General features: G+C 40.9%; 1 protein-coding gene across 2 annotated transcripts in view; it reads left to right on the plus strand.

Moving 5' to 3' along the window:
* LOC138755781 (microtubule cross-linking factor 1) overlaps positions 1-18,182 on the plus strand; it is a 238,847-nt gene that overhangs the window by 129,896 nt on the left and 90,769 nt on the right. For both annotated transcript variants that reach the window (XM_069922383.1, XM_069922384.1), the window contains 3 exons: positions 6,252-6,374; positions 11,808-12,038; positions 15,053-15,220. In XM_069922383.1, the coding sequence (XP_069778484.1) occupies positions 6,252-6,374; positions 11,808-12,038; positions 15,053-15,220 (522 nt within the window). The remainder of the gene's footprint in view (positions 1-6,251; positions 6,375-11,807; positions 12,039-15,052; positions 15,221-18,182) is intronic.

An 18,182-nucleotide genomic window follows, 5' to 3' on the forward strand; every position in this document is an offset into this window, starting at 1 on the left:
TCGACCTAATTTTGACTATGCCTCCCCACCTCCCCCCCACCAGGGCTCAGTTTATGGGCCCCTTTTCCCTGTTTGGTTTCTTCCATGCTTGTCTCCTACCAACTACATAAAAAATATTTATGTCAAATGAGGTGAAAAGAAAATAAGTCTGGTGCTGCTGCCCCCAGGGGGGCTGTAGGGCCCTCATTGAGAATGGCTAGTCTAGTCTATGATATGTACATCAAAGTTCAGGTCATTACCATACCCTGTATAACCAGAGAAATCTGGATATGCCGCACATAATTCTGAAGATTCTTAGATACTGTGATCCTCGGTAGTGTGACAAACTATACGTCAATTGATAGAAGGAATCAGGCAGATGCAGTAGATGAAGTTTAACCTATAGAAGTGTGAACTGAAGAAGGAATGAGGAGAGAAAACTTGACCAAATTGGTGAAATTTTAGGAAGGGAGAAACAAGACTTTGAAGGCTGCAGGATAATTTGAGAATTCTATTAAGGTATTTATGGGGAATTTGAAATGATCAGAGAAGTAGAAACAGAAAAGAAGAGTTTAAAAATATTGGTTAGGCTCTAAAGGCCATTTTGGAAGTGTGTGAAGGCTTGGAAAAGATGCAGAAGAAAAGTGACCCAAGTGGTATTGGGAACAGGGATGCCTAGTTACATACAGAAACGGGTAAAGCTGTGGGTGTTGTAACTGGGACACACAGAGGAAAATTGATTTCAGAATTTGTAAAAAGACTTGTTGGTGAAACCAACATTTATTCAGAGTTGTACAGCCTGAAAACAAGGATTCAGGCCTAATTCGTGCATACTGAACAAGATGCCTCTCTAAGATTACTCCATTTGCCCATATCCCTTGCAATTTTTCCTAAACATGTACCTCTGCAAATGCTTTTTAAACAATATAGTTGTATCCATCTCTACCTCCATTTCTGCCAGCTCGTTCCAGATATCCACCATTTTCTGCGTGGAAAAACTTGTCCCTATGGTCCCCGTTGAAATCTTTTCCCTTTATCCCACAACCTATGACCTCTGACTTTTTAACTCCCTTACCCCGGGGGGAAAAAAACCTGAGGCTATCTATCCTAGCTGTCCTCCTGAGGGCAGCACAGTTTGCGTAGCTGTTAGTGCAACGCTGTTGCAGCGCCAGCTACCTGGGTTCAAATCCCGTGCTGTTTGTATGTTCTCCCCATGTCTGCATGGGTTTCCTCCAGGTGCCCCTGTTTCCTCCCACTGTTCAAAATGGTGCCGGAGTTAATTGGGTGAAATTGGGCAGCACAGCTCATGGGCCTGTTACCATGCTGTAGGTCTAAAATTTTTAAAAATATCAAAATTAAGTTGTAATATAGAGCTCTACAAGGTCATTCCTCTGCCTCCTCTCCGGAGAAAGCGGACCCAGAGAATCCAATCTTTCTTGATAATTTGAGATCTCTAGTTCAGGTAACATCCTTATGACTCTTTTCTGCACTCTCCGTAGCTTAATCACATCTCTTTATAACGTGGCAACCGGAACTACACACAATACTCCAAGTGGATTCTAATCATTGATTTGTAACATCCCCTTTTGTTCTCGAAAAACTAGTGGTGAATCAACTGTCAAGATGAAATGTTCTACTGAAAATAGAGATGCTTAAATCGGAAAATTAGTACTTGAAGTTGATGTGTTTTTATAGTTAAATTGATTTTGGCTGAAGCAAAGGTAGTTACCAGAGAACTTGAATTGAAGATATTTAGCAAAGCAGAAAGTGATGGGATAAATTGGTTCAGGGGATACAGTTTAAATCATGGATATGATTTGTATGGACCCAAAAGAGATGGGGGAGATCTTAAATGTTTTCTTTCAACAGTATTCACTCAGGAAACAGGCACAGAATCGTGGGAAATAAGGAAGACAAGCAGTGAGGTCATGAAATTGATAAAGATTAAAGAGGAGGAAGTGCTTGCTGTCTTAAAGCAAATCAGGGTGGATAAATCCCCAGGGCCCAATACTCACCCAGACTGATGTAGAAATTGCAGGGCTCTGGCAGAAATATTTGCAATGTCCTTAGCCACTGGTGCCAGAGGATTGGAAGGTAGCTCACGATGTTCCGTTGTTTAAAAAAGGCTCCAAAAATAACCCTGGAAATTATAGGCCAGTGACCCTGATGTCAGTAATTGGTAAATTATTGGAAGGTGTTCTGAGAAATCGAATATGCAATTATTTGGATAGCCGTGGACTGATTAGGGATAGTCAACATGGCTTTGTGCACGGTAGGTCGGGTAGAATTAATTAGAGTCTTGTAGACAATAGACAATAAGTGCTGGAGTAGGCCATTTGGCCCATTGAGCCAGCACCGCCATTCATTTAGATCATGGCTGATCTTCCATTACCAGTACCCTGTCCCTCCCTTCTCCCCATAACCCTAATTTCCTTGTCCACAAGAACCTTATCTAACTCCCTCTTGAACTTATCCAGAGAACCCACCTCTACCACCCTCTGCAGCAAAGCATCCACAGAAAAAACAACTCTCGGTTAAAAAAAAATTCTCATCTCTGTCCTAAAAGGTCTAGCTGTATTCTTAAACTACGGCCTCTAGTCCTAGTCTCCCCCAACATCGGCAACATGTAATCAGTTTCTATCATGTCCAACCCCTTAATAATCTTATATACCTCAATCATATCTTCCCTCTTCCTTCTAAATTCCAACGTATATAACCCCAGTTTATCCAACCTTTCGGCAAGTTGACAAAGGATGTTGACTTCCTGGTCATCGACAAAGTCCCACATGGGAGTTAAGTCAGGAAGGTTCAGACACTAGGTATTCATGGTGAAGTAGTGAACTGGATTCGACAAAGGCTGGATGGGAGAAGATATAGAGTAGTGGTGGGTGATTGGTTCTCAGATTGGAGGCCTGTGATTAGTGGTGTACCTCAGGGATCGGTGTTGGTGAGACCATTGTTGTTTGTCATCTACATCAATGATCTGGATGATTATGTAGTATATTGGACCAGCAGGTTTGCAGATGATGCAAAGATTGGAGATGTTGTGGACAGCAAAGAAGGCTTTCAAAGCTTGCACTGGGATCTGGACCAGCTGGAAAAATGGGATAAAAAATGGCAAATGGAATTTAATGCCAATAAGTATGAAGTGTTGCATTTTGGAAGGACCATCCAAGAAAGGACATAGATGGTGACTGGTGGGCACAGAAGAGTGTGGTAGAACAGAGAGATCTGGGATTGCAGATACATAATCCCCTGAAAGTGGTGTCACAGGTGGATGACAGGTTGTAAAGAGAACTTTAGGCCTATTGACTTTCATAAATCACAGAATTGAGTAGAGGAGTTGGGATGTTATGTTGAAGTTGTATAAGACATTGGTGAGGTCAAATTTGGATTATTGTGTGCAGTTTTGGTTACCTAACTACAGGAAAGAAATCAATAAGATAGAAAGAGTGCAGCAAATATTTACTAGGATGTTGCCCGGACTTCAGGAACTCAGTTACAGGGAAAGGTTAAACAGGTTAGGACTTTATTCCCTGGATCTTAGAAGAATGAGGGGAGATTTGATAGAGGTATTTAAAATTATGAGGGGGATAGAGTAAATACAGAAAGGCTTTTTCCACTGAGGATAGGTGAGATACAAACCAGAGGACATGAATTAAGAGTGAAAGGGGAAAGGTTTAGGGGGAACTTATTCACACAGAGAGTGGCGGGAGTGAGGAGCAAGCTGAGGTGGTGAATATGAGCTCAATCTTAACATTTAAGAAGAATCTTGACAGGATGGGAGTGGTATGGAGGGCCATGGACTGGGTACAGGTCAGTAGGACTAGGCAAAAAAAAATGGTTCGACACAGACTAGAAGGGCCATTGAGGTCTGTTTCTGTGCTATTCTGTAATATTCTTTGAGCAAATTTAGGAGTATTATTTCATCCAGAATTGGAGAAATTGTTGAAGGAAAATAAAATTACAGTTTATGGATAAAGAGCAAGGAAGTGGAAAAAATTGAATAGCTCTGTAAAATTTGTGGCATCGGAATAATGGATCAAGTAGCCTCTTGATGTATCATTCTAAGCCAAAGGGAAAATGGGGAAAAAAATATAGGAATTCCAAGGAAGTCCAGGAACACAGGAAGTGTGGAGGGACCAAGAGAGCACAAAATAGTTAACAAAATGAAGTGTAACAGACAGATTATGACCACTTACAATTTGTTTTGTTTTGCATTAACGTGCTTACCAAGAAAATACACTGGTCATTGTAATGGATATGTGTAAATATTAATATTTAGGTTAATGTTAAGTCATATTTCTTACAAATATGTCTTGGGTTAGTTGTGGGCTGATCCAGGGTTACACACACCAATGTAATACATTCAGAAGTGATGTCATCTTTCAGAGTCGCAACATCTTGAAAGACAGAGCTAATGGAACTGACATGGATCTTAATTGATTCAAGAACAAAGAAGTGTTTGTTTTATTTAAAAATGAAGTATTCAAGTACTCAAGAAGAACTATGAAGGAAGCCATCTGTTTTATACAAACCAAACCACTAAGCCTTTTGGAACAGAGATGAGATGAGGTTGTTATGGCTATGAGGTGGTTTTGAAAAAGCAAGAAGTTTTGCAGAAATGAAACTAAAACTGTTATAGATTCCAATACATGGTCACATGATTTTCAAGAATTGAGACTGACCTCATTGATGATGTAAATGTCACATGATTTGGAGAAAAAGATGATCAAATTCAAACTTTTTTGAATCAATTCAGAAGTCAAGACTGTAACACACACAGGAGTTGGAACCTTGTGAAAGACAAGGGGAATACAAAAACTAAGTGGATTTCAAAAGGGAAACCAATTTCTGACTGCTCTTTTGAAAATAAAGAGTGCAGCCTCTTCGTGGAAGGAAACTTCATGACTCTTAAGAAGAAAACTTAACCTTCTAGACAGAAGGTTAAGTGCTTCTAAAAATGATCCTACTTACGGGAGATACAACATAAGTGGCTTTTAAATAAGTAAGACCACTTCTCATTTGTGCCCGAAAAATGGTCACTGCTGTTTGAAGAATGAAAATTGTGAGTTTGTCAAATTGTCAAGAGAATTGTGAGTTGGAAAAAGATCTGAAAATATAATGTTTACAAGTGCTTCATAATTACTTCTGAATTGTGTTTTAAAAGGATCCTGAAGTCAACAAGATATTTGAAACTGGACTTTTAAAAGTGACTTTTTCAGAATCAACTTTAAACTCTAATGGCTTTGGACTATATAATGCACAAGTACACACACACACATGCGCGCGTATAGTGAGGTTACATTTCAAGTTAAGTTTAGAGAAATGTTATTAATGGTTTAATAAAGCCTATTTGAATTTACTATAGTCTGGGAATTTTCCATTGCTGTTCCTTTGTTAGTACTAATAAGGTTTATTACTTTGTAACAGTGATCTTTGTGCATCCATTCTATTCTGCCGTGGAATTCTCTCTGCAGTCAAGGTTCGCTGTATATGGAGGCCGCTGATGATCAATAATTAAGTAGTAAGATGGGCACGCCTGCACAGGCTGGAGTCTGGAGCAGAAAAGCAAACTGCTGGAGGATCTTAGCAGGTCCAGCAGCACCTGAGGAAGAAAAGGAATAGTTGATGTTTAAAGCCAAAGTGTCAACTGTTCCTCAGCATCCAAAATGCTGCCAGAGCTACTGGGTTCCTCAACAGTTTGAGGTTTTTTTTTGGCTTAAGTCTAAAAACAGTTGTGCAAGTCATGCACAAGTCAAATTTCCAGAAATTTATTGGTGAAGCCAGTGAAAAGGAATGCACAGATAAAAGCTAATTGAAGTTTAAATTTCTCCTGCTGAGGTTTTATTTTGCTTATTGACTAGGTCAATGTACAGTAAAATCCCTGGTAACCGGAACCTACAGGGTTCACCAACAGTAGGTGCCGGATAAGTGAATTTTCAGGTTGCTTAAGATTGTGTGTTGCATGAACGGAGAACTCATGGCGAGTTGTGCCGATTTTAAACTTCAGTTTTTTTTTACCCATTTAGTTTCCGTAATTTTTTTTTTCTGGTTGCTTGACGCTGATGAATGCTTGAATTCCGGATAACAGGAATTTTACTGTATAAGAGATTTTTATTTTTGATTTCACAATCATAGGCAATGGGCCACAATTAGGATCTTCATGATCATTTTTGCAAGAACTGAGGAACCTTTCAACAGATGTTGTGTTCCAGGTATGTTTATTCATATGGCTTCTACTGAACATGTTTCCTTGTCCCAAATGACAGCTCAGGGAGCCCCATGCTTTGTCAGAGCAGAATCTATCTGTCCAAGAACTACAGGTTCGGCTCGAACAGGAAAGACAGCTTCGAGAAAATGAAAACGAAAAATTTACCAGCAAGATTCTTCAGGTAGGTTTAAACATTTTCTGAGGTAGATTATGGTGTCGTGCAAGATGCTCACATCAATTCACAGAATAAAAATTGATCTTCACAAAATGTTGTCGAACCACATAATCCAAGTCAAGTTTATTATCATCTGATTGCATAAGAACGACCTGATGAAACAGCGTTCTCCGGTCCTTGGTGCAAATCACACAGACACACAACTAGATATTACACACAAACAGACAAACAAAACATATGCAGGACTAGTCTTCATATGTACAAATAAATAAATGAATACTGAATAAGTGAATATGAGAGTCTTGGAAGGTTAGTGTGAACAGTTCCTTTGATCATTCAGTTTTTTCACTGCCCTTGGGAAGAAGCTGTTCCTTAGCCTGGTGGTGCTGGCTCTGATCCTCCTCTATCTCTTTCCCACCGGGAGATGCTTAAAAAATGCCTTTGTGTGGGGTGGGGTGGAATGGTTTTGTGTGCCCTCTTCAGATAATGAAACCAATGGGGGAGAGCAACTGCAGTGATCCTCTCCGCCACTCTTAATAGTCCTGTGGATTGACTTCTGATCCATTTCTCTGCAGCAATCGTACTCCACTGTGATCCAGTTAATCAGAATGGTCTCTATAGAGCTCTAGCAGAAGGCTGACATAATGGTGGCTGGTAGACTTTCCCGTTTCAGTTTTCTCAGGAGGTGCAGTTATTGTTGCACCCATTGCAGTTAATCCAAACCAAACATCTTAGGCTGTTCAAAGTTTTAAGTATTTGGATTATAACCATATTTCTGGTGCTTCAGTGAAAGAGAGATCATGTATTTGACTGTGATCTCATCTGGACAGAACATATGCGAATGTTGTTTGGAAGTTTAATGATTCACACAAAAAGAATGATAGCTTGGCTGAGAAATTAGAGGGCAGTCAATGACCACAGAATATTCTAGTAGCAGAAGAGGTGGGTTAAAAATCAGGTTGACTTGATTCTTCCACTAGAGCAAATGCAGAATGCTTTGGCACTGAACATCAAAGACATAGCCTGTTAATTTTGTGTCTTACAAATGCCTAACCTTCCAGAAGTAACGGTTGCCCATCTCCTAATTGGATCAGTGAGGAAGTAGTTTGAGCTATCTCCCATAGGGTCTTTGTCAGGAGAAGGATTGTTGTCACACCCTTACCAGAAAAAGTATGGACCACACTTTGTACAACCCAGCAGTGAACTTGAGTTTAAGAACTTATCATTTTAGAGTTCAGATTTATTGTTAGAGTGCATGCTTGACATCACATACAACACTGAGATTCTTTTTTCCTGTGGGCAAGGCAGAATTACTACTTAACGACAGTGCAACAAAAAAAGCCATACACAACGTACGCTTGTAAACAAATAAATAAATGTAAAATAAAATGCAATAAAGATAGGAGAAAAAAAATCAAACAATTAGGTGCGAAAGTAAAAGTCCTTAAATGAGGCGCTGATTGAGTTTACTGTTGAGGAACCTGCACCTCTTTCCTGATGGTAGCAGTGAGAACAGAGCATGTGCTGGGTGGTATGGATCCTTAATGATTGCTGCTGCTCTTTGGTGGCAGTGCACCCCATAGATGTTCTTGATGGTGGGGAGGGTTTTGCCCTGTGATGTTCTGGGCTGCGTTCACTACCTTTTGCAGGGCTTTATGCTCAGGGGTATTGGTGTCCCCTTACCAGACCATGATGCAGCCAGTCAGCACATATTCCATCACAATTCTGTTGAAATTTGCCAGAGTTTCTGATGTCCTACCAAACCTCCACAAACTCCTGAGTAAGTAGGGATGCTGATGTGTTTTCTAATGTGTTGGATTCAGAAAAGATCCTCTGAGATAGTGACTCCCAATAACTTAAATTTGCTCACCCTCTCCACATATGATCCCTTTAATGATAATAGACATCTGGTTTTCCCTTCCTGAAGTCAACAATCATCTCCTTGGTTTTGGTGGCATTGAGTGTGAGGTTGTTGTTGGTGCACCATTTGGCCAAGTTGTCAATTTCACATCTGTATGCTGACTCGCCGCCCCTTTTAATACAACCCTCGTCTGTGGTCTGTGTAAAAATTATTAAGCATGTGTGTCATGCTTAATATTTGCATATCCTATTTGAGCTATATAATATGAATTCTTTCAACTTGGTATGGTAATCTGAGTCAACATACGAGGAATTGGTGACTTTAGAATTGAACACTACAGCGCAGTGCAGGCCCTTTGGCCCTCAATGTTGTGCCAACCCATATATTCCTTAGAAAAATACTAAACCCTCTATTTTTATTCCATCCATGTGCCTGTCTAAAAGTCTCTTAAATCCCTCTCTTTCAGGTCTGTGATTTCATAACTCAGCACGAATGCTGATTTCCATGCCTACTGTACATACACGTGTAATAGTCTATACCATTGTGAAAGTTGTCCAACCCCCCCCCTTATTTTAGGACCAAAAATCTTGTATTTTCTACATATTGCAAGTTAAAGTCAACCTCCCAATTTTTGGCCCCTGCCTGCCCACCAGAGTTCCCAAAGTCCCAACAGCAGACCCTCGCTTAGACGGCGGCTGCCCGTGCATACAAGCTCCCGACGCCCCGACCACAGACTCTCGCCATGGCCCCGGCCGCCCATCCATCTGAGCTCCCAACACCTTGAATGCGGACTTACTACCTTGCCCAGGTTGCCCGCTCGCCCATCCGAGCTCCTGATACCCTGACCGATGCAGGTTCTTACCACAGTCAAAAGCAGAAAGCGTATAATTGTCGACCCCTAAATTTTACCCTAGTACATGCGCATGTACAGTAATAACCTGTTATCATCTGTCTGAAAGAGATTCACTGGTGCACCTAGTTAATAACTCCATTATTGTTGCATCCGTGTGACGATAAGCAACTCGATGCCTTTGGACTCTTTGTATTTCAGTTACTAAGATGTGCAGGTGAGCCATTCTTTGGAGTAAGGCACAGTAGATTGAAGGCTGTGTGAGGTGAAGGGTAAGATAATGAGGCATGAAGAAATGTGAAGAGATATCATTTGCCGCAAGGAGAGGAGTTAAGCCCCGTGCTTCCACTGATTAAACCGTTTAATTTGCCTGTTTCAAATTACCATGAGTAATCCACAACATGGAGAACTGCCCATTATTCTTGAAATTTCAAGGAGACCATTGTTTTCATGACAAAGTAACACTGTTCAACAAATAAATTGCTCCATTTACATAGCTTTTTAAAAAAAATAGTTTAAAAACCAACCAATAATGTCTGAAATTCATTCACTAATTACTGATCGAAGTAAGTTCACTGGTAAATTTCAAAATGATTACCATATTTGAAGGCATATAGGACTTCCCATTTTTTTCCCCCAAAAATCGCTTCAGAAACCACCGCAGGTCCTATATGCGAAGGTGACATTTTGGTGCCGCCATTTTGCAAGATGGCAACAGGAGGAAAGCGTTCAATCTACTCACCTGTGCTTTCCTGAGTTGCCGCAGCAGCCGCTCATTTCCCCCAGTAAGAAGGCTCGCTCTCCCTCCTTCCCGCCCGGCTCCCCTTCCCTCCCGTCACTTGCTCTCTCAGTGCTTTGAGGGCATCGCTGGGCTTCGATGACCAGGCTCTGTTCGACAAACACAGCCCGCCCCCCACCCCGTCCATTGAGGCACGGGGGAGAGGTCGCATATTTTCTGCTCTACAGTGATTAGTTTTATCGTACAGATGAGCGAATGGTCCTCTCAGCTACACAGCTGGGTAAATAGATGCAACAGCTAACTCACTGCAGGTCTTTCAATTTGGTTTTGTGGAAGTATGCAGTTATATGGGCTTCCCTGATGGCTGGAGATTTTTTTTGTCTTTCTTACAGTATTTCAGAAGATAAATTGATTTGTTGCCAGAACTGTGGTTTTGATGGACACATAGTAAACATTTCCAGAGAATTTCAGCTCTTACGCAGAGTGAATTTTATTTTCCTATCAGCCAAGATTCTGTGCAGAATTCCACAGACACAGTGAAGTCACCCTCTCCAGTCACACCAAATAAAGATGAACCAACTTTGAAGTGTCTGTCATTGTGAAAACTCCCAAAGATCACAAACATGCAGTGGAGTTTAAATTTTAAAGCTTTTGGTCAGGATATGATAAAATAGGTTCATGATGTAAAATCATATCTGGCTTGCCCTTCCTCCCACAGCACGAGTCATTGCCTTCATGTGGGAAATAGAGGCAGGTTTAGCAGGAGACTTATAAATTTGCCTTGAAAATAGATATGGTCACTTGACAAAATGTGCCAATTAATCTATGCAACAAATGTTTAATTTCTACATTAAGCTAATAATTTCATTTCCAACAAAGATCTTTCAAATGTTGCCAACTGAGCTCTGTGAGCAAAGATAACTTGAGGCATTTCATTCTGGTTCAAGTATATTGTTGATTGAAAGTATATTTTTAGATGTTTGCAAAGTGTGGTGCATAATTAGATACAGTACCGTACAGTACTTTATTCAATATGTGATTAATGGTGAGTTAGAATACAGGACTAAATCACAAAGTACACCAAAGTGCTGGAAAATCTCAGCAGGCCACGTCACATCCAAAAGAAGGAAAAGACAGGAGGCGTTTCACACCTGAGCCCTTCATCAGAAATGTTGAAAACTGGGGAGATGCCTGAATAAGAAGGTGGGTGGTGGAAAGGGGAGGAGCACAGGCTTACAGGTAAGAGATAATAAATAGGTGGATACTGGTAGGAGGGTAGAAGAGAAAGGAGCTGAGAAGTGATAGGGGGAGAGGGCAGAGGGCTAAGATTGATAGATCTCTAATGGGAGAAGGGAAGGTGTGGGAAGCTGGAGGAAGGGACACGGGGGTGAGGGAAAGACGGTCTGTCCGAGGGAAAAGATTAATGGAGATTGAAGAAGTCAATAGTGATGCCTTCTGTTTGGGGACTCCCAAAGCAGAATATATTGTGTTGTTCCTCCATTTGGGAGGTGGCCTTAATTTGGCGGTGCATGAGGCAATGGACAGACATGTCAGCGTGGCGATGGTGTGTGGAATTAAAGTGAATTTCTGATGCTCTTCCCTTTTGGCATTTTTTGTAGTATTAACCCAGTTTTGAATGGGAGAGGGGGTGAGCTCCACAACATCTAGATTCCCATTTTGTGGCTGTCCTAATTGTCCCTCTGCTTAAATCCAAAATGAATGTGGTGCTGCAACCACGTGTGACCTGAAAGTAATTGATGCTGATATGACGTTAAAGATCTGTAAAAATTGCCTTATTTTCCATCCTTGATGAGACTAAAATTAGTGCATAAAATGCTGATTTTAAATTGCTTATTAAAATTGAAACTAATTTCTGTTGATTTTAATTTGAAAATAATCTTTAAATTACGTGTGTGTGTGAGTGATCATGTTTGATTTTTCCAGCATTGGACTCTGATGCCACTGATCATTTTATTTGTCACATAACAGATTGAAGAAGAAAACCAGAAGAACCTACGGAGAAAAGATTATGAAGTGCAAAGCCTAAACTTGCAGAACAGACTGGAACAAAAGTCCTGGACCCACGAGAGGACGCTGCTACTGCAAGAGATGAGAATGTTCAAGCAGAACACCTTCCTGTTCTACGTCAGACTTAAATGGTTGCTCAAACACTGGCGGCAAGGCCAAAAATTAGAGTATGGTGGGCAAGACATATTGGAGGTAGGTCCAGCATCATCACCACTCAGTTATTTATTTGCAATAATTCCATTTTATTAAATTATAAGCTAGATAAATCGACAAAATTATTCGGCATTATTATTGACCCTTTACTACATTCCATATGACCACATAACAATTACATCACGGCCCTTCTAGTGCGTGCCGAAACACTTGTACTCTCCTAGTCCCTCTGTTTTGCACTCTACCCATAACTCTCCATACCTTTAACATCCATATATTTATTGAAAATTTTCTTAAAAGATAATATTGTATCTGCCTCCACCAGAAGCCTGTTCCACACACACCCCATTCTTTGAGTAAAGAAGCTTCCCCTTGTGTTGCACCTAAACTTTTCCCCTTAACTCTCAGTTTGAATCTCCCCTATCTTCAATGGAAAAAGTCTATCCACATCTACTCTATCCATCTCCCTCAAAATTTTAAAGACCTCTATCAAATCCCCCCTCAGCCTTCTACGCTCCAAGGAATAAAGACCTATCTTGTTTAACCTTTCTCTATAATTTAGGTGCTGAAACCCAGGTATCGTTCTGGTGAATCTTCCCTCTACTCTCTCTATTTTGTTCACATCCTTCCTATAAAGTGGTGACCAGAACTAAACGCAATATTCCAAACTTGGCCTCGCCAAAGCCTTATACAATTTTAACAATACCCACCCCCCACCCCAACTCTTATACTCTATGCTCTGACATTCTAATTGAAAACCAACATGTTGCTGGAAATCTTGATACTAAAATAGAAAATTCTGGAAACGTTGCGGAGAAGAAAAAAAAAGCAAAGCTGACATTTCATCAAAAGCAGGAACATTTAGATAAAACAAGTTGAAAGATGCGGAAAACAGGAAAAGGGAGGAAAAGGAAAGTTCTTTGATGGCATAGAAAGCAATAGAGATAATAGTGAAAATGAGATAAAGATTATGATTTTGGAAATGAATACTTTCCAGCACTGATCATAAATGAATGATGCCATTTTCTAATACAAATCCCAATTGTAAGTTATGGAGTAACAAGGTGACGGCACTTGTCCAATCGTGGATACAATGGCAGTGGGTATCTGAATTTCATTATGAAGAGCAACCCAAGAAAAAGTTCACTTTAAGTATCCAAGCCTTTCATACTAAGTTTATATCATATCATTTAGATTTCAGTTTTATTGTCACATGCCATCACATACAACCGAGATTCTTTTTCCTGAAGGCGAGGCAGAATTGCCACTTATTGGCAGTGCAAATAAAACTGTTGTAATGGATTATAAATATTTGGGATTTTAGTATCATTTTAAATCAGATCTTACTTGAAAGACTGAAGAATTCATATTCAATAACATTGCAGGATATTTGGAAAATGTGATGCACATTTCACAAGTAGGTGCTAATTGAACTGACATCATAAAGTGAAACACCATTGTTTTGGAGGAGACAAATGGGCTACAAGTACCTTTCTGCAAAGTGCTCACAGAAAGGTCACTCCTGGGTTTTGTTTATCTAAGACAACATCTTGACCAAGGAGAAGAACTGTTGTTTGCTGAAGAAGGTGGGGGTTTTGCAAGGGAGAGAGTCACATGGGCTTTCTGGCAGTTGTCAGTTGGAGGGAGAGGGGGAGAGGGGGGGAGAGAAGACGAGCCCTCTCAGCTAGTGTGGGTGACACTGAAAAGAGACTGAACAGTCACATCTGAAACAAGACAGGAAGAGCAGGTTGGAAACAGAAAGTTCCAGAGTAGTGGATGGCTGGAAGTGCTATCTATCTGATGTTTCTCTTGGAATAAAGTGGAACAGAACAGAACACTGGTAGCCTGAAAGAAAGAGGTTACCATCTGGAAAACCCTGATGGGTAAGTTTCATCAGTGAGACCTTGATGTGACTAATGGTGGTACCTCAGTTGTGGAAATCCTGGAACAACAAATCTCTCTCTGCAAACCCTACAAGAACCTTCCTGAGCGGTAAACAAAATATTTACCTTTCGAGCACCAAAGCCTGGTGAACTTTATACATTTTAAATTCTGTGCACAGTATAAGAATTGCCTGCATCCAGAGAACTTGGAAGAAGGAGAAGTGAGATTGAACTATGAACCAAAGAACTTTTCTTAAATTTACACACACACATTACATACACGTGCGCTTAGAATTAGAAGGGGGTTAATTTGGGTATGTAAATATAGAGATAAGTTAAAGTTTGATTCTGTTTTCATGTTTAAAGTTGATTAAAAATAACTTCTGTTTTAAAATCCACTTGTCTTGGTGAATGTCTATTGCTGCTGGGTTTTGGGGTCCTTTGGGCTCGTAACACTGTACACAACATGCACGTGAAAATAAAATTAATCTAAACAAACTGACTGTACAATAGAATAGGGAAAAAAAATCAATGAAATGCACAAGTAAGTCCTTCAGTGAGTCCCCGATTGAGTTTGTTGTTGAGGAGTCTGATGGTGGAGGGGGAGCAGCTGGTCCTGAACCTGGCAGTGGGAGTCTTGTGGCACCGATACCTCTCTCCTGATGGCAGCAGCGAAAACAGATGTGTTGGGTGGCATGGATCCTTGATGATTGCTGCTGCTCTTAGACAGAAGCACCAATCATTTCTATTTTAATAACAATATTTAAAAGCTCTTTCAAACTATTTAATCACTTTGAGCCATATTTCGGGATTTGGTGACCACTAGTGATTACGTGTATCCGGTCAACCAGAAAACGAAAGTAGCCTTGATATCTTAGTCAGCTCCACGGAATATTTATGGAAATTCTGATGTGACAAGTGAAGTTGTACAAGAATTCATCTTTCAGTGGAAGAGGTAAAAGGAGGCTAGATCTTTATTAACATGGAAAATGTGGATTTTTTAATGATCAAATATTTCTCCACATATATCAGAAAAAGAATAATCAAAGCTTCTATAACAGGGAGCTCCTAAAAGAAATGGTTTGTTTCAAGTGTATCCATTGTAAATGTTTGTGTTTATAACATTTATTGGTTGTTAAGCAACTATTAATATCTTTCCGGCTTGAACAGATTGAAAACCTGCCTGAATTTAACCTGCTTCTTGAACAGACGGAGCTGGATCCTGACCAAGAGGACAGTGGCTGTGTGTTGACTGAATACTCCCAACTTTTTTCTTCAGAGAGTGATGACTACAGGCCTCAGCTACAGACAAAAGAGTTACTTCAACACCAGAAGCAGGTATGTGCCACTGGTTTGCCGCACATTGTCCTTACTCCTTCAGAAATGTCCCTCACTCACTCATTCTCTGCCAGTCGTTATTTTTTGTATTAGTTTCCAAAACAAATCAACAAATTAGGGCAGCAAGGTTGGCGTAGCAGTTAGCGCAGCACCTTTACGGCACCAGCGACCGGGACTTGGGTTTGAATCCCGCGCTGCTTGTAGGGAGCTTGTACATTCTCCCTGTGTCTGTGTGGGTTTTCCCTAGGGGCTCCGGATTTCTCCCACCGTTCAAAACGTATCGGGGGTGTAGGTTGATTGGATGTAAATTGAGCGGCACGAAATCGTGGGCTGAAATGACCTGTTACGTAGCTGTATGTCTAAATTCATTTTTAAATTTTAAGAAGATGGGACCCGCACGACTTTAGCTATCAGACTAGCAGATGTGTCTAAGCTGAATAAAATTAAACCAGATTTTTTCTGTAAGACGCAATGCAGTGCTTCATTAAAAAAAATTTGTGAGCTGTGCATCATTATAAGTGTCCTCTAACCAGCATTTCAACAATCTTTCCCAAGCCCTGTTACCTTTATAGTTACCAGCAAATTGTTTTAATTACGGGAGACTATTAAACTACTGCACTGAACGAGGTTATTGATGACCATGCTGGTTAAAAATAAAGTTATTTAGGTTTCGCCTTCATAGTTGCTGGTCCATAGCTTTCTTATCCTTATCTCCTTGAGGGCACAACCCACGACCTTTCAGATGTAATGAGAATGTCAACTGCCACAACCCTATTCATGAAGTAAGTTCCAGGCACTGGGCTTGTTGGGGGAAGAAAAATAAATTCCTCAACTCCCCTCTGATACTTAGGCTCATGACATAAATCGCCATCCCCCAGGCATCTCTCTCTGCCCAGGGAAGTACATTCTCTCTGTTCATTCTGTTTCAGCTTGTATTAATTTGTAGACTCCAAATAATTTTATTTTGTTCCAAAGAAATCAGAATTTATTATCATGAAATTCAGTGATTTAGCAAACATTCATTTTATAACCAACTTACAACATTACTATCAATTTAAAAAAAATGCAAATCATGGTGCAAATCATGGTTGTCTTTGGTTCATTGATTATTCAGGAATCTGATGGCAGCGGGGAAGAAGCTGTCCCTGTGCCGTTGAGTGCTCATCTTTAGGCTCCTGTACCTTTTTCCTGATGGTAGTAGAGTGAAGAGGGTGTGGGGTGGGGGGGGGGGGGGTCTTTGAGGATAGAGGCTGCATTTTTAAGACACCGCCTCGTAGACGTCCTCAATGGAGTGGTCTGGTGTCTGTGATGTCATGGGCTGAGTTAGCAACCCTCTGGAGTTTATTCTTGTCCTGAGAATTGGTGTCTCCATAGTAAACAGTGATGCAACCAGCCAGAATGCTCTCCACGGTACACCTCTAGAAGTTTTCAAGAGTTTTCAGGTACATACCGAATCTCCTCAGACACCTCACAAAGTATATCCACTGGAGAGCCTTCTTTGTGATTACATCAGCATGGAGGCTCCAGGACAGATCTTGGAGGTGTTGACACCCAGAAATTTGAAGTTCTTGACGCTCTCCACTACTGAGCCCTCGATGAGGTCTGGGCCATGTTCCCCTGACTTCCTCCAGAAGTCTATAATTATCTCCTTGGTTTTGTTAACATTGAGTGGAACGAGCTGATCTCTCTCCTTCCTGTACGCTTCCTCATTACCATTTGTGATTCTGCCAACAACTGTGGTGTCATCGGCAACCTTGTAGATAGCATTGGAATTAGTGAGGAGGAAACGTTGCTTTCAATTCCTACTGACTGTACCTAGTCTCTCTTCATAGTTCACCAGCCCTGACAACATTTTCACATCAAGTCAAGTTTATTATCATCTGATTGGCCAAGTGCAGCCCGAAGAAACAGTGTTCTCTGGTCTTGAGTGCAGAGCATGCAGACACACACAACTAGACATCACATATGAGAGTCTCGGATGGTTAGCGCGAGCAGTTCCTTTGGTTGCTCAGCATTCCCACTGCCTGAGAGAAGAAGCCTGGTCGTGCTGGCTCTGATGGTCCTGTATCTCTTTCCCCACAGGAGTAGTTGAGTAGTTGAAGGAAGCTCTGTGCAGGGTGGGAGGGGGTCCTCGATGATTTTGCGTTATCTCCTCTGCACCCTCGCCAGTGCTGTCACCTCTTGTGATCAGAAATGTGACCCGGAGCTCAAGGTTGACCATTTGCTCTCATATTCTTAGGCATGGTCAATAAAGGCCAAGTCCTGTACACCTTATAGCATACACTCTTATCTTCACGAATCAATAAACCTGTACGTAAACATTTTTTTCATTGTACCATTCTTTGCCTTTTCCCCATTTACTTTTAAAATGTTCCTTTTATGTGCACATTCTCTAGCCATATTTCATGGTTACATACCATGACCTCAGTTCAATTTTTATTTTCGTTCTGAGATTTTTCAAGATACCAACATCAGGAGACTTTAAAGAGTAATTGCAACAAAGTTGGATGAAATGGGACTACCTGTCCTCTTGGGAATCCTGTTTAGGAGGAACATGAGACAACAACTGTGGTGTGGAGTGTGCTTTCATCCTGTTTGATGCCACTGTGGATCTCCTCACAGTGCGCCTGGGCCCTTGGTAGACTAAAGGATGGATATGAAGTTCATCTTCATCTAGCGGCATATGGCAGCTGCCAGTGCAGTTCCTTTTTTGCTAATGCTGTTGATTCTTGATCAAGGAATCTTCACCCATCAGCACACTCTCCAGTTGAGCAAAAGCCTGGCTTTTGTTTTCCATCAGTTTGCAGGGCTTTGGTGAAAATGCTTGGGAATGCACTCGCGCGCTTGGGTAGATTGTTCCTGTAGAAAGCCGACATTCAGTGGTCCAAGCAGCTTTGTTCCATGCTACAATTCTGTCGATATGGAGAATTGGTGTTGATTCTTTTGGGATGAGGGCCCAATC

This window comes from Narcine bancroftii, chromosome 2 (genome assembly GCF_036971445.1).
Source record: "Narcine bancroftii isolate sNarBan1 chromosome 2, sNarBan1.hap1, whole genome shotgun sequence".
In the NCBI taxonomy this organism is placed as follows: Eukaryota; Metazoa; Chordata; class Chondrichthyes; order Torpediniformes; family Narcinidae; genus Narcine; species Narcine bancroftii.